We start from the raw sequence: 15,244 nt of genomic DNA, 5'->3' as shown, positions 1-15,244 counted from the left end.
ACTGCAACATGTCACTGATATTGTAACCAGTTTCTGAATTTCTAAGGGTCTACTTTGGTCTGGATGAATTATGAAGGGGAAGAAATAAAAAAATTGTAGATGACCTGGCTTTTAGTTTGTGCTTTTAGTATGGATGAACTCATGTATTGATATTTGTCTTTTTTGTTTTTGTTGTTGTTGCTGTAATGAGGTAAAAGTCAGTGATTCAATACACACTATTCCTTCTTATATCATTGAAATTGAATGTGCATATATCGGTGTCATTTGTTCATATCTTAAGAAGCTGTATTTCAAACTACAATGTGTATACTGTGGTTGTATTTATTGGGCCCTTTGTAGATAGAATGTTTCAAATCATTTGTCTGACGTGTACATGTACAAAGGTGTATGAGATGATCACAGAAATACAATTTATCACAGTGTTTTCATCACTTGAAAGTATCTTTACACTTTATACAAAGTAACAATCAGCTTTGTCTGATGATGAAAGCAACAATATTACATAGGTGCTATTTGCATGTGGAGTTCTATTCTATGCAAGTTTTGAACTGTGGGGCTCTTGTCTGTGTGGATTGTCTATGATCAATAATCTTTTTCTTTATATCTCCTACCCAGATGGTTTCATCCCAACATCTCAGGCATAGACGCAGAAAGACTCCTGCTAGACAATGGTTTTGATGGCTGTTTCCTTTGCCGCCCCAGCAAGAGCAACCCAGGGGACTTCACTCTCTCAGTCAGGTAAGGGGCTGATGAACATAGGAGGGCGAGCTGACAATTTACTATGTACAAAATTCTGTAGGTTTTCATGACATTAAATAGATTATGTTTGTTAAATTATTTAAACACGAACTCAATCTAAGATTTTTTCTTAGATATTTAAAGGATGTGCAAAAATTTTAGTATAGTGCAGTATAGTATGGGGGGGGGGGGGGGGTAGTAGGGCCTGGCAGAGCCTTTCAGCGTATACATGAATACAGCACAGAATGTAGAAAGTATGCAGTTTATATGCAAGTCTGCTCAGCAAGCTCTACGATGTACAAGAATACACATGTACAGTGTACTCTGTGTGCACAAAGTCAGTAGTAAAGTCTAGAGCTTTATGGTAGGGCCGTAGACCTACGGCATATGCATCAATAGATTGAAGGTTCTATTTACTGTAACAATTATTGTATATTCTGTTGATGCAACAGTACTTCACTACATCTAGAACTCCTACTAAATTATCCCTCATGCAGGTCTATTTCACCTCGGCCTGTTTTATAATCCAATATAGTGCTTAATAGAGCATGCGCTGTTTGTATGCTTTTTAATTCTGAATGTGTGTATGTGTACAGCTATTGCTGTTTTTAGAATGACCTTTGTTCAAAGCTTTTTGTATCTCCATATTTCTATTTTAGTGCAATTCCATACCATTCAAATTGACTTCAGTATACAGTATGAGTTGAAGCCAGAGTGGTTTGAGCTTTCATTGAAATCAGGCCAGTAATATGAAAGTTATGGCAGTGTAAGATTTCACATGTGTAAAAAAGAAGTGATATGAGCAGCAACCACATCAAAAATGGTGATGATCTCATGGCCACATAAATCTCGTATTGACCTACCTTTTCTAAAAATTTTTTTTTTACTTTAAAGGTCATGTACAGAATAACTTATATGCTCCACATTTAAATTTAGTTGAGTTACAATAATGTACAAATGGTACCCGGTATAGGGGTAAGGGTTGTAGTTGCCAATCTTTTTAATGTTTGATTTTTTTTTCTTTGCTGTAGGTATGATGTTTGGGTGAACAAAAGATTAGAAGAGATTTGAGTTCAAAGCATCACCTGTGTGTAATATCACTCTCTCCAAGATATCTTGTGAACCTTTAAGCTCAATTACTTTCTGATGTTAATGAAACTTCAGCCATTCTGTTTTTCTGATTTGGCTGTATTAATTTCAATGTGAATATGATGTGAAATTGCATGTCCTTCCTTCATGACATCACTTCTTTCATTTGTGCCAATTTATCAGATGAATCAAGATTGTATACATAAAATGCTCAGTAGTGTAGTGTTTGCTGCAGAGTATTCAATTGATGATTTATAATAGCAAACCAAACCTAACTTCAGCTGTCTTGAGTTGTTTCTGTGTTTGTTTTTGAGATAATATATCATACTTTTATACTCCAACTAAACCAGGAAGTGCAACCTCTGTATACTTGTCTGTGCATTCAGTAAATCTAGGCAAACCTGTGGGGAGTCCCTACTTGTGTAGCAGGAAGTCTGCATGTGCTCTACTGGCACTGTGTGGACTTTGCAGCAGACCTTTACCTGTCACTCTCAATTCACAGAAAAGTGCCCCCATTGTGTTTTACAAAGACCTGCCTGGCTTTCCCAGGTACAAACCCCGGTTCACACACTGTGACCGAGTCGGACGACAATGCTTCTTGGCCGAGTCCCAATATCCTGCGTGTAATCATGGAAGCCTGCTTACCTTTGAGTTTGTGACTCTGATGGAATGATAACTTCCTGATGCTGTGTCTCTATTTCCATTTCTGCCTCTTACAGCATTCTACCATTGTCCTGATGAGTCATATGTACATGTAATATCTTATCCAACACACTACAGTACAGCTGCCTCATACTGAGATAAAATCTTGAGTATGTGATGCAGTATTTGGTGTCCTGGGGTACCAACTAAACATTTCACCATTATATTGAATTATATGTGCTTTTTTTTTTTCTTTCTTTTTTTTTAGCACTGTACCCTGGGTTACCAAGAAAATGTATGATTCTCGCCCTTATGGCCCCTAGTGTTTTGTTGTCTTTTTTTTTTCCTCTCTCTTTGATTACAGTACCAAACATTATCAAACCTTAAAAAGGACAAGTTCACCTTCATACATGTGAGTTGAGTGAATGCAGCACTAGATACACATCAGTGAAAGTTTGAGGGAAATCAGACAATAAGATATGCATTTTTGAAGTTTCAGTGCCGCTGGATAGCAAGACTTCTACAGTTTATGATGTCACATGTAGAAAGATTTAAAGAAAATATGAAGAAAATTTCACCTATTTTTACTTTTCTTGCATAAAAGAAGAGCACTTGACTTGCCTCAACAAAGCAGTGGGAATAATACTACCCATAGCACAAGACAGTGACAAGTCCAGGGAATGTGTACTTTCTTTTAAAAAAAAAAATGAAATTTTATGGTATTCTCTTTATACTTCCTTATCATTCTATGCATGTGACATCACTCCCTGTAGTAGTCTTCTCATCCAGCAGTGACGGCACCGAAACTGTAGAAATTCATAACTTTTGAACAGATTGAATGACTCTCCTCAAACTTTCACTGATGTCCTGTACTGATTTTGCTCTATTGACTTTATCCACATGTATTGTATTCATAAAGGTGAACTTGTCCTTCAATGACCTTGCTGCTATAGTGACATGACATAGGCAGTGCATGTAAGTGCAGCTCAGCAGCAGCATGCATCCACAGATTTAAAAAAAAGGTAATCATTAGCCAAGTTTGTGGATTAGAATGATCTCTTTCTGAATTAATCTCCAAAACAGTTTGAAAAAGTTCATGAAATGAACTATTGCTATTGTAATTATTTTGAACACATCATGACAGGGATGAATAGATATTCAGATTGTTACAGCTGATTGCTAAAATTTGGCTGCCATGATAGCAGTTCATTACTGTATACCTTAAGAACTCAAAATGGCACTACAGGTCACACAGCAAGTGCTGTAACCCGGGGTACCTTTATGGTGTGCCATATCACACGGTTACAAGATATTACACTGATATTACTTCAAAGACGCATAGACCCGGCAGTTGCGGGGGCACTGTTGGATGATAGTGCCGATCACGTTGGCATCGATACGAAGATTGCCGAACTTGAGCTGTCGTCAAGTAAAGCGTATCTAGGTGTTGCTACATGTAGGTAACGTTGCCTTCTGCGCATCACACAGTCTGTAGTGATGCCAGGGTGCGTGCTTCTTTAATAGTATGACGTCACAGAAGAAGTTTGCAAAAGCTGTCATCATCAGCCGAATTATGAGCTGAACGGTGATCGGACCACTGACTACAGTGGATCAGACTTTTTCAGACTCATGGAAATGGGTCAAATCATCAGTCCTAAAGAGGAGTCAGTAGCATAGGTCTCTGTAGGAAACTTGTGCTGTGCGCCCGCGTATGCATTCGACTAAACCAACGAGTCTACAATGTATGTAACTTTAAGAGGTGTAATATATGCAGATATTAACATTTGAGATCCCTGTGGGAAGTCATTTTTGTAAAGGATTATTACATAATGTAAAAGTGGAAATTTTCGCGCATTTCGCGCAACGAGAAGCTAGCGCGAAAATAAAAGCACACAAATATTTTTGCATGCCATATGTTCCAGTACTTGATGTCTTTATTCCACAGAATTAAAAACACGCGAAAGTCTTCTGACACGGCCAAGCGTGAAAAATTAGTCGCACGAAAATATCCAGTTTTACAGTACATTGTATATTTTTTCGAAGGTGTGTGTGCATAGGGCTGAGGAAAAATGTAGTATTCCAAGACAAAAATATAACTTCCCAAGGGAAATTAATTGTTTTATTTTGGAGGGTTGTTTGTTTGTTTGTTTGTTTGTTTGTTTGTTTGTTTGTTTGTTTGTTTTTGGTGGTATGAAATTAACCCTTTTAAGCATCAGCTCTATTTACCTTTAGCATTATTGATAGGTTATCAGGTTGTGATATTTTTTCGTAACATTCCTATGTGTCCATCATCCCAAACATACAGAAATTTGCAAAACAAACTGATACAAAATTAAATGATTTTCCTCCAAAAAACAAAAAAAAAACACAAACACAAAACACAAACTGGTTATCCGTTGAACTGTTTTGGGGCTTAGAGATAGATCAAAAAGTTTTGTGTAATTTAAAAGTGACATTAGTGCAATTATTGTTATTGTCAGCATAAGTGTTGTGTATTGCTACTGTATAGAAAATTGCAAGGCTTTACCTTTTTGTATACTACATGTACACCAGGTGATGTACACGTACTATGTAATATGAGAGCTTAAATGTATGTTATATTAGTTTCTTTTCTGGCATACTTAGGGTGTTTAATTATTCCTCCAGTGAAGACATAAAACTGGATGTTGGGTATATTTCAGTATTAGGGAATATTTGTCCTCCTTATCTCTCTGAAGCTGAGCAGAACCCAATCCCATGTGAAATGAAACTCATGTAGGGTGTACTGTATACTGTAATGGACCATGATAAATCCGTGCAGACATACAGGGGCTGTCTGTATCAAATTATACTGCTGGCATAGTGCATGTAAGATTACTGGGAAGGCCTTAATGGGATTCAGGCAAGGCACTCTGACTTTAAAGGGTGAGTGTCCCTAAGATCTTCATGCAAGACCAATTAATTTCAGTGGAGGCATGGTGAGTTAAGGCATCAGTCCTGAAAAGCTTTTTGCAAAACGGGGCAAATGATTGAAAGGAAACTCTAATACTTTGACTGCAATTAATCTGCAAGTTTCTGATAAATGAGAAGCTGACAATGTGGTCTCATTCATCTGACTGTGACATAACTCATGATAAGTGTGTGTGCTTTCTGCCCAGATGTGTACAAAATATTGTATGACATGAAAAATAAAGAAAAGCTTGAAATAATTGCATAAAGCCGTATCTATAGTTGCATCTTCAAAAATCAAGTATCATGTTTATCATTCCAATCAAAATATAGCACATGATAGTCATCAGACTTAAAAGAAGTACAGTTGAACCTCTTGTATCCGGACAAGTCGGGACCGGGGCTCATCCGGATAAGGGATTTGGCCGGATATGGGAGACTCAATGCTTTATACATGTACATACATACACATGTACTGATGTAGCCCATTGTAGTACCACATGTAGGACTTAATGTGTATACTGCAACCTTTTCATTGTTACAATCAGTAACAGACCCCAAAATAGAGGTTCGTGTTTGCAAGAATGAAATCATTTTCTTTTATAGATTCTTGGGATGATTTACCTAAATAACACATTAAGAAATGTATCAAGTATATGTAATTCATGTGTGTTTGTGTAGGAGATCTCAAGGAGTTGGGAATCCCCCTTTCCTCCCGTAATTATTTAAAAAAAATCACGGCGAGATTGCGTGCGTATAATAGAGAGATCCGGATAAAGGGAGGCCGGATAAGAGAGGTTCAACTGTACCAGGTAATATCTTTTATAGTAACAACGAGACAAAATTAAAAGCAATGTTTTGAGATTGAATAGCATACATTCCTGTCTAATACACCCAGCAGAGGTTTCTGTTTGATGACACATAGGATGATGTACTGATATGGCATTACTGAAACCTATTGATTACATCATGTTTATCAGTCCAATCAAAATATAGCACATGATAGTCATCAGACTTAAAAGAAGTACCAGGTAATATCTTTTATAGTAACAACGAGACAAAATTAAAAGCAATGTTTTGAGATTGAATAGCATACATTCCTGTCTAATACACCCAGCAGAGGTTTCTGTTTGATGACACATAGGATGATGTACTGATATGGCATTACTGAAACCTATTGATTACCCCAATATGGGTATACTTATCTAAGTATGTAGTAAGATTTTCAGTTAAATCGTTGAGTTTTTACATGTGTACACTTCTGTACCGCATTTTGTACATGAAATATTCAGTGCAAATGGCTAAATCAACATGTTTTGATTTCTCAATCCCTTGATTTAAATAGATTGATACAGTGCTCAAACAATCTGCATGAATGAAGTTCAATATATATCATAATGTCTTTTTTTTTCTAAAGAGAGAAAAAAAAAGGGGATTTCATGTACCGGATATAATATACATTATACATTTAAGCATCTTGCACATTGCATGCAGGATGAGGTACATTCTGATTTCAACATTGTATGAATCATTCATGAATCACCTGTTGTATTATCTCTTAAATATACATGTACCTGTTGGTCCGTTGTTAACACAAACTGTATCTGTAATGTACATAGTACAGTTACTAAATACAGTGCTGAGACAAATATTAGACAGTGCATGCCACATCCACATTAGGAAAAGTATAGTATGGTGCAGAAATAAAATCTTTCCATCGAAAACGGTGGGTTGATCTCAGTTATTCTGTCCCACAGTCATGAGCAGTTTTCTTTCCTTCTTTCTTTTTAAATCAGAGTTTTTGTCTTTTTTCATATGGTACATAGAATGTCCCAAAAGAAGACATGACATAAAGCCAAACTAGCCCAAAGCCAGAAGCAGACAGGGTCGCCATTTAGTAATCCCATCCCAGGCCAGTCAGCTGCACGAGATATCATGTGACCAGGATTTCCCTTGTTCACCACTTTCTGCCGAAATTAGATACCTGACTAACGATACCCAGGAATATGAACCAGACTCCCTTCAAAAAATTGGTGACTCACAATTCAGTGGAGTGTTACACTTTCTGGAGTGAACATTTTACACTGCTGTGGTCTCATCAAGGCATAATTTCATAGCATAATCTGGAATGAACATTAGAGTCTGCAGATTTCAGTCTTGGTGGTCAAAAAAAGCTCACATCACTGCCTGCTATTTCATAGTAGAAGCCATTCATGTAAGAACTGCATGATTGAATTGATATGGACACTCTATTCAAACTCAAAAATATGTTTCCCTTCTATGCTATTATGTACAATTCACATTACATTGAACAGTTTTAAGAATTAATTGGGTTCAAAGAATTTACTCACACAATTCATTAATTCTTGTTTTCACGTGAATGACATTATCACTAAAAGCTGCGTAAATTTTCAGTAAACTTTATCATTTTGCTGAGTTCACCCAAGTATGAATACTAGATATATGTAATTCATACACTAGAGCTATAACCTATTTTGGCTATGCAGGTTCTTTCTGTGAGATGTCATACAATGTGAGCATTAGTTGTCGGGCAAGTAATTCAGGCATTTAATCATAATTTGTAAGCGCATGGTTATACATGAAAAATTCACCTCCTAAGCCCCTTGTCATCCCATGAGCATAGACCTCTAAACTCAAGTAATTACATAATATCAAATTAGCTTGGCTCCTCAAATAAGAAATTCATTACTGGCTTAATTAAGAATGCCTTGATCCCACTGTACTTTGTTGTACCTGCTTCAACTGAAGCAGTGCAAAACTGCAAGACAAGGAAGTACATACATTAAATGTCACCATCGTGGGAAAATAAAGCAAAACAAAATGTCATATCAGTTTCCTACACTACTTTGATGTTAAGTGTCTATACTTACAAATCTATGGGGACATTTACTCTCCATCTGAAGTTTTATGTATCCTTTGGTGTGGATGATCTGTGGAATATATTTTGAAGCAAGACTTGTTTCTCCTCACAGCAGGAAGCAAGAGGTGCATGTGTATATTTCCTTGTTTCCATGACTTGGCAGTATAGTAATTCTCACTTAAAGTGCAATTCCATGCCATGTGGAAATTGAAATAGAGTAAAATCATTTTCATCTCACATTTTATTCTCAAGATTTGTTACTCCAGCATTCATACACATGCTGCCATGTGAATTATTGCACTATTTCTCCAATTATCGTGATAATTAAAAAATATATGTATCTGTAGATTTCTTGGGATTCGGATCACAATACTGATTGCACTATTTAGTGGGATTTTCATGTCCACACAGGCAAAAATCTCTTGATTTGGATAGCAGTGTACAGTAAATCTCTAGATTTATATCCTGCTGTTCAATTTGCATCAGTGTGAATCCCACTAGTATCACAGATTGTTAACAACATGGAAACTTAAATTCCATGACTCTTTTATTCTAGTTTCAATTTTGATAGAACCTCTACCAATATGTTCCTCAGATTTCACTCGATTCATTGAAGTGCTCTTGCATATGATGTGGAATTTCACTATAAGCAACAACAAAAAGTGTAGTAATTATTAAAATCCATCCATACTTTCTTCCTTTTTTTTGTGAAACTGATATAGTACCATTTCTGCCTCCAGATGTTTTCAGTTTTTGCATGTGAAAATTTGTCTAAAAAGTTGTCATTTTTGTTTTTGTTTTGTTTTTGTTGTTTTTTTTTTTTTTGGGGGGGGGGTTGAGAGAGAGAGAGGGTTGCCAGTTTTGGAATCAGACAACATGAATGTTAAGAGGAAAGGGCAGCCCAATGCAATGAGGTCAAATAATCACAGAGAGGAATTACTCATATCCTGTAGAGCAGTGGTCTTTGCACTGAACAGATGCTGTTAGAAGATAGTACCAGCAATGCTCAAGTACATGTACGTATATACGATTATTGGTTTGTGGCAATAACCTTATCCATTGGTGAGATAGTTATATGCATTGATACTGTAATCCTATGATTTCCAGTGCATTTCGTAGTATTTAGTAAACATAACAAATTTGCCTGTAGAACCACAGAAACTGACATGACCACATAATCAACTCATTGGAGTCACACTTCCTTACATGGCTCTGCCAAGGTGATGACACAGGTGTAGAGATTTGATTTCTTTGTGGTCACTCTGGTTACTGTGGTTAAATTTTGATACATCCTTTTAAACCATAGATTAATATGTGTGGCATGGTGTTTGCCAATGATGATTTTATTGCAATGGACCACTCTGTAGAACATATTGTATGCTGTAAACGTGAGACCCATTGGTAGACCACTTTTGAAAGGCAAAATGTTAGTCCTAATAAAAGGCAAAGTGATAGAAATTATGCCCCATGACTGATACTCAAGGCTTAACTTCCAACTATATGTAATAGTGGTTTTACAAGTGGTACAAGCAGAGTTAGGCTTTCCAGCTGAAACATGATGTGAATGCAGTGTGTAAATGAAGTTTCTTGCAACTCCGTCACTAGTACCTGTCTTTATATGGACAGTATTACTGCATTACCAATATTTAGATTACCGATATTTGGTGTGATATCCAGAAGTATACAGACTAGAATGCTATGATGTCAGCATTTTCAAAGTCTTATTAAGATATCTCATTGATTAACTAACTATAAAAACATAGAGAAGCATCTGTGGCATCCACCCCAAAGGAAAGCTAGTATCTCAACTGTCTTGTATCCTACATATACCTGAAGTATTTGTTGTGGTATAATGGTTTGTCTATAAATATATGATTTGCATCATTTACTATATAATTCCAGTGTTCGTAATACAGCATTAAGACATTCACGCTTCTTTCAATCTACTCTTGCTACATTTTTTCAGGCGGAATGGGGAGGTCACACACATCAAGATTCAAAACACAGGTGACTACTTTGACCTGTATGGGGGTGAGAAGTTTGCTACCTTGGCTGAGCTGGTGCAGCACTACACCGAGGGGCGGAATCAGCTCAAGGAACGAAATGGACACGTCATCGACCTCAAGTACCCTCTTAACTGTGCAGATCCAACCAATGAGAGGTGAGCGATGGCAAGGAAAATAATATGAGAAGCTCTCTATGGTGCCTGAGCAGAAAGGGATAGGATGGATTTATCATGCAAATAATGAATAGTATGCCTGATAAATTGTAAAGTACAAAGAAGAGAAAATCTGGAACAAGAGGCCAATAGTGTTGCATCATGCACATTCCCTCCCTGTCTTCCGCAAAAAAAAAAAAAGACAAAAATAAAAGGACCTGTAGTGAAAAATGTTGATGAACGAACACATCATTGGGTAATATTTTCCGTATTGGCTGTCTGCTCTCTGTTTTGCTTGTGAAACTGCATTAAACACGTGTGCCACCTGTCAGAAAAGAATATGTGGGTGTCAACTTGAACCAATGTATTGTGGTAATGAAAATTTGAAATTAAATGTCATGTTTTGAGGCATGGTGGAGGTATCAACCTGAGAGGGTTATATGCCAGTATATGTATTGGAAAAGAGGATGTCTGCCTTTGTTAAGCATCTCCTTGAGTAGGGTAGGGAACAGTTCATCCTTTCATGAAAGACCTTGAAGTGTATTTGCAGTGGCTCTTGTAGTGAAAAGACCACTGTGCTTTCAAACTAGTCAGACAATGTAATGTATGGTGTATTGATTGAAAACTAATAACTTGATTGCACATTTGAAAGCACACTATGATCTAAGCTACACTGTTATACATATGTAACTAAAGCTTGGGGCTTGGTTTAGGTTCTTTTATATCTGAGCATTCCATTCTAATGGACTGAGTAGCATATAAGTGGCAAATGGCAGATGAAAACATATGTGCATGATATTAAGGATGGACAAACATGAATCATGAGAAGAGATGCTCTATGGTGGTGAGTACAAGGTCTTTCAGTGAAAGGTACGCATGTACGTGCACAATGTTGTGGGTGCTGTATGGAAGTGTAGCCCAGGCTAGGTGTATGACAATGTGTATCTCTGAGATACTTATTGTGATTGTCACCTGATTATGGTGTGTTCCATTATTTGTGTTGGAAAAAATGAAAATATGTCTAATGATGATTCTGAAGTTCCTTTGTAATTGCTATTAATTTGTTGTTGTGTGATATTTTACTTCTTTGACTGTCAGATTGGAACCTCAATTTTGTCTTTTAGATCATAGTGTTTCCGTCATATTCTTTCTTTTGCAAGATGGTTCCATGGTCACATTACTGGACGTGAGGCAGAGAAGTCTTTGACAGAGAAAGGAAAGAATGGCAGCTATCTAGTACGAGAGAGCCACAGCAAGCCAGGTGACTACGTCCTGTCAGTGAGGACAGAGGACAAGGTGACACACGTCATGATCCGCTGTCAGGTGGGTTATCTTTGCTCTTCCTGCTTATCAGCTGGATGTGCCACAAATGTGTCGCTGCTTATCATTTTTGTTAACACTTTTTTATTTATTTGAGGGTGGGGATTGATGGGGTTACCACTCAACTTTACTTTACAGGAAGCTACATGCATACAAAATTGTATGACAGTAAAGCCGGAATGATGCTGCAATTCTGCCATTGTCTATGTATTGATGATTAGGTTTTTAGAAGCATACAAACCATTAATTACCAAGTATAATATAGGCATTGGAATGATGATGAATGGGTTTGTTAGAATGTGACAAGTTGAGTGCACCATTGATCGACATTTCCTCCCATGATTATACTCTGCATATGTTGTACATATTGGTCATACAAATGTTGCCGTTTAAGGTGTATGATAAAACACTTAGCACCCCTGCGGAAGTTATATTTTTCCCAAGAGATAATATTTTTCAGTAATGTGCAGACATGTTTAACCTTCCTATTGACAAGTATTAGTAATAAGCGCTCGTTTTTCATTTACATTTGCAAGACATTTGTACAGGTTTCTTTTTTTAACCTTGAATTAACATGAAGTTTTGTAATATATAATGATAACTTATCTCATTTGTCCAAGTCTCCTCCATTCATGCGTTTCTGATACATACTTTGAAAACTGCCAATGCACCTATTTCTTGCAGTGTATGTTGATATCTACAATTGGTAGCAAATTTTTAGATGGAGTGAAACAATGAATTCAGTGGTTGCAATGTTATAAACATAAATATTGTTGATTGATTAACATCAAAGTAATAATGATGATTGCTCCTTGTGCCAGGATGCAAAGTACGATGTTGGTGGAGGAGAACAGTTTGAGACATTGACTGACCTTGTGGAACACTACCGGAAGAACCCTATGGTGGAGACCACCGGCTACGTGGTGCACCTCAAAGTGGTGGGTTTTTATTCCTAACTCTCATTCTGTCCTTGGGATGGTCTTTGTACTAGAGGGTATAATTATCATGGCAGTAGTCCTTTGATATTGGTTAGCTGACTTGTAATGGATAGGCATCCTGTGACAGGAAGGTTACAAGTTTTTTTTGCTTTGCACTCATACACTTTCATTTTGTTTATCACCAGTGCCTGGGTGACAGTGTCACCTTGGTGTTTTCTGTTTGTCCAGCTCACATCGGACTTGCAAAGGTTAACCCTTTATGTGCCAATGCATTGTCTGGCCAAGCTCTTTCATTAGTTTGGGGTTAATCCCGTCAAGGCTTGACATGTATGCAAAGTTTGACAACTCACTTAGGGTTAGTAACTCCAGATTACTCTGAGGAGTGACGAAGCAACAATACCAGTCAGGGGGACTACATAATCAATTCAATTCAATTTATTTAACCCGTTGAGGACGAGTCCCGAGTATACTCGGGCAAGCGTCTATGGGGAATGCGTGTTGTAGCGATATCAAACCGTCCTCAACGGGTTAAGATCTTTGTTCCCTGATGGCTCAGAGTCCTTATGTATGTACTGACTGACAAGACAGCAATCCATTAGATGTGCCAATTAGTGAAGAAGGCACAGCATGAAAGGGGTAAGTGTGATATTAACTTTTAACTCGTTGAGGACGGGCTGATTTTGCTACAACACGCATTTCCATAGACACTTGCGCGAGTGTACTCGGGACTCGTCCTCAACGGGTTAAGGATCAGATGTTGAGACATCAAAGTTGTGATGTACGAAATGAAGTGAATATCTGAAATAGGGCTTTTGATGTCACTCAGAAACATTTGACCTTATCTATTCAGAGTTGATAGACAACGAGTAAGAATATGACTGGACAATTTATGGGTCAAATTTGGGGAGTTCTAGAATGGGATGGAAATGTCATGGTAAACATCTGGAGCTTTGTAGTTCGAACAACTTCTGATGCCTTGTGGTTGCTGACACCAAAGTTGGTACATGAATGAAGTGTAATAAAGCAAATTCTCAATTAGAAAAAAGATGAATTCTGATGAAGACCTAATTCCCCAAAATAGCCTGAATTCTAAAATTTCTATACAACACAGCTTTTGATATGGGAGGAAATTCCAACAGACTTCGTACTTGTATAGAAGTAGTTTGACAGAAAAGTGTGCAAAGTAGATCTTGGGCAAATTGAAATTTCACTTTATACACAAAATGACAGATTGTTTTGATTTTTCCTAGACAACAGTAGCTATTTGTGCCTACATTGCTAAAGTTCTGTAGATGGCTTGTAATGTGTGTCTAGTCAGGTCTTTGTGGATACAAAAAGCTGTAACATGCAAACCTTGGCTTGCATGTGATGGCTTTATGTACTAGGTTAATAGCATTGCCCTGCAAAAGGTAAAGAGAAGAGTCCTGAATCATTCATGTCACACCTTTCAAATGTTCTTTTGTGTGCCACACCTTCATTTATGTATGCTCTTTATGAATGCAGTTTTGGCAGAAAGAATGTACTCACGTGATATTTTGCACTTGATACGCTCATTTGCTTTTGTTGACAACCAGTACAAGGAATGTGCAAACAATTTTTCCTCGAACTACATTTTTTAGTCTCTTCATTGTATTCTGTCAGCCTTTCAATGCAACAAGGATCTCAGCATCTGGAATCAGAAACAGGGTGGAAGTGCTGGAGAAGGAAACAAGCTCACGAGAGAACTCCAAGAAAGCAGGATTTGAGGAAGAATTTGAGGTACAAGAACACATGGTGTACAAACGTGTAGCTTTCAGGAAGCTGGGTAAAATGCCTCAAATACACTATGCAAACCCTGCTTGTGTACCAGTGAATATGACACAAATTACAACTCTGTGCAGCCTATGAGGATATAATTATTTGTTTCATAAGTTTTTAAGCTCCTGACAGCAATTTTGTGTCAATTTAACATTTTCATTCTAGTTCTTGTTACAGTGATGAAAAGTCAAACCAGCATAATAATAGGATATAGTTAATAGTGTACACAAGTGAATTAAATGTGTGGTGTGAACAACATCATGTGTTCATTTTGTGCTTTGTTTTTGGGCACTTCTTACCAACAGACTTAAATTCAATATAATTTGAATAGAACAAAACAGTGACAACTTTAAACTTGTTTTTAACTTGTGTATTTACCCATCGATATGTACAATAAGTCTCATTTCATTTCTGAAGCTGACATTCTCTGATGTCAATGCAGGTGTAGTTAATGTTGATGTAAAGAGTAGAAGTTTTTATAGCATTTTAGACTTTTTATTCTGTATATATTTCCCTCTTGATTTTCTGTAAGTTGTGGCTCTACAAGTTCAAAGTACAAGAAATAAAATAATATAGATAAATAAATGAAATGTCTGTTCGTGAATAGTTTGCTTTTAGTGCTATTCCTGGTCATTGGATAGCATGACTACCACACACACACACACACACACACACACACACACACACATGCTTCTGATTCTGATTCATAGGCTTGATGTTGTGACTCAATATTGGTATTTTGATTTGTGTAGA

At 37.1% G+C, this 15,244-nt stretch overlaps 1 protein-coding gene across 1 annotated transcript in view; it reads left to right on the top strand.

The window, feature by feature from the left end:
* Positions 1-15,244, top strand: part of LOC139735873 (tyrosine-protein phosphatase non-receptor type 11-like) — a 59,634-nt gene that overhangs the window by 25,339 nt on the left and 19,051 nt on the right. Inside the window, exons 2-6 of the mRNA XM_071646622.1 lie at positions 616-738; positions 10,245-10,439; positions 11,597-11,759; positions 12,578-12,694; positions 14,336-14,452. Coding sequence (XP_071502723.1) covers positions 616-738; positions 10,245-10,439; positions 11,597-11,759; positions 12,578-12,694; positions 14,336-14,452 — 715 coding nt within the window. The remainder of the gene's footprint in view (positions 1-615; positions 739-10,244; positions 10,440-11,596; positions 11,760-12,577; positions 12,695-14,335; positions 14,453-15,244) is intronic.

The sequence above is a fragment of the Diadema antillarum genome, unplaced genomic scaffold, assembly GCF_040938485.1.
Source record: "Diadema antillarum isolate AM-2024a unplaced genomic scaffold, OU_Dant_1.0 seq00000604_RagTag, whole genome shotgun sequence".
NCBI lineage: Eukaryota > Metazoa > Echinodermata > Echinoidea > Diadematoida > Diadematidae > Diadema > Diadema antillarum.
The sequence above is the reverse complement of the archived record's forward strand: the minus strand, read 5'-3'. Positions and strand labels throughout refer to the sequence as shown.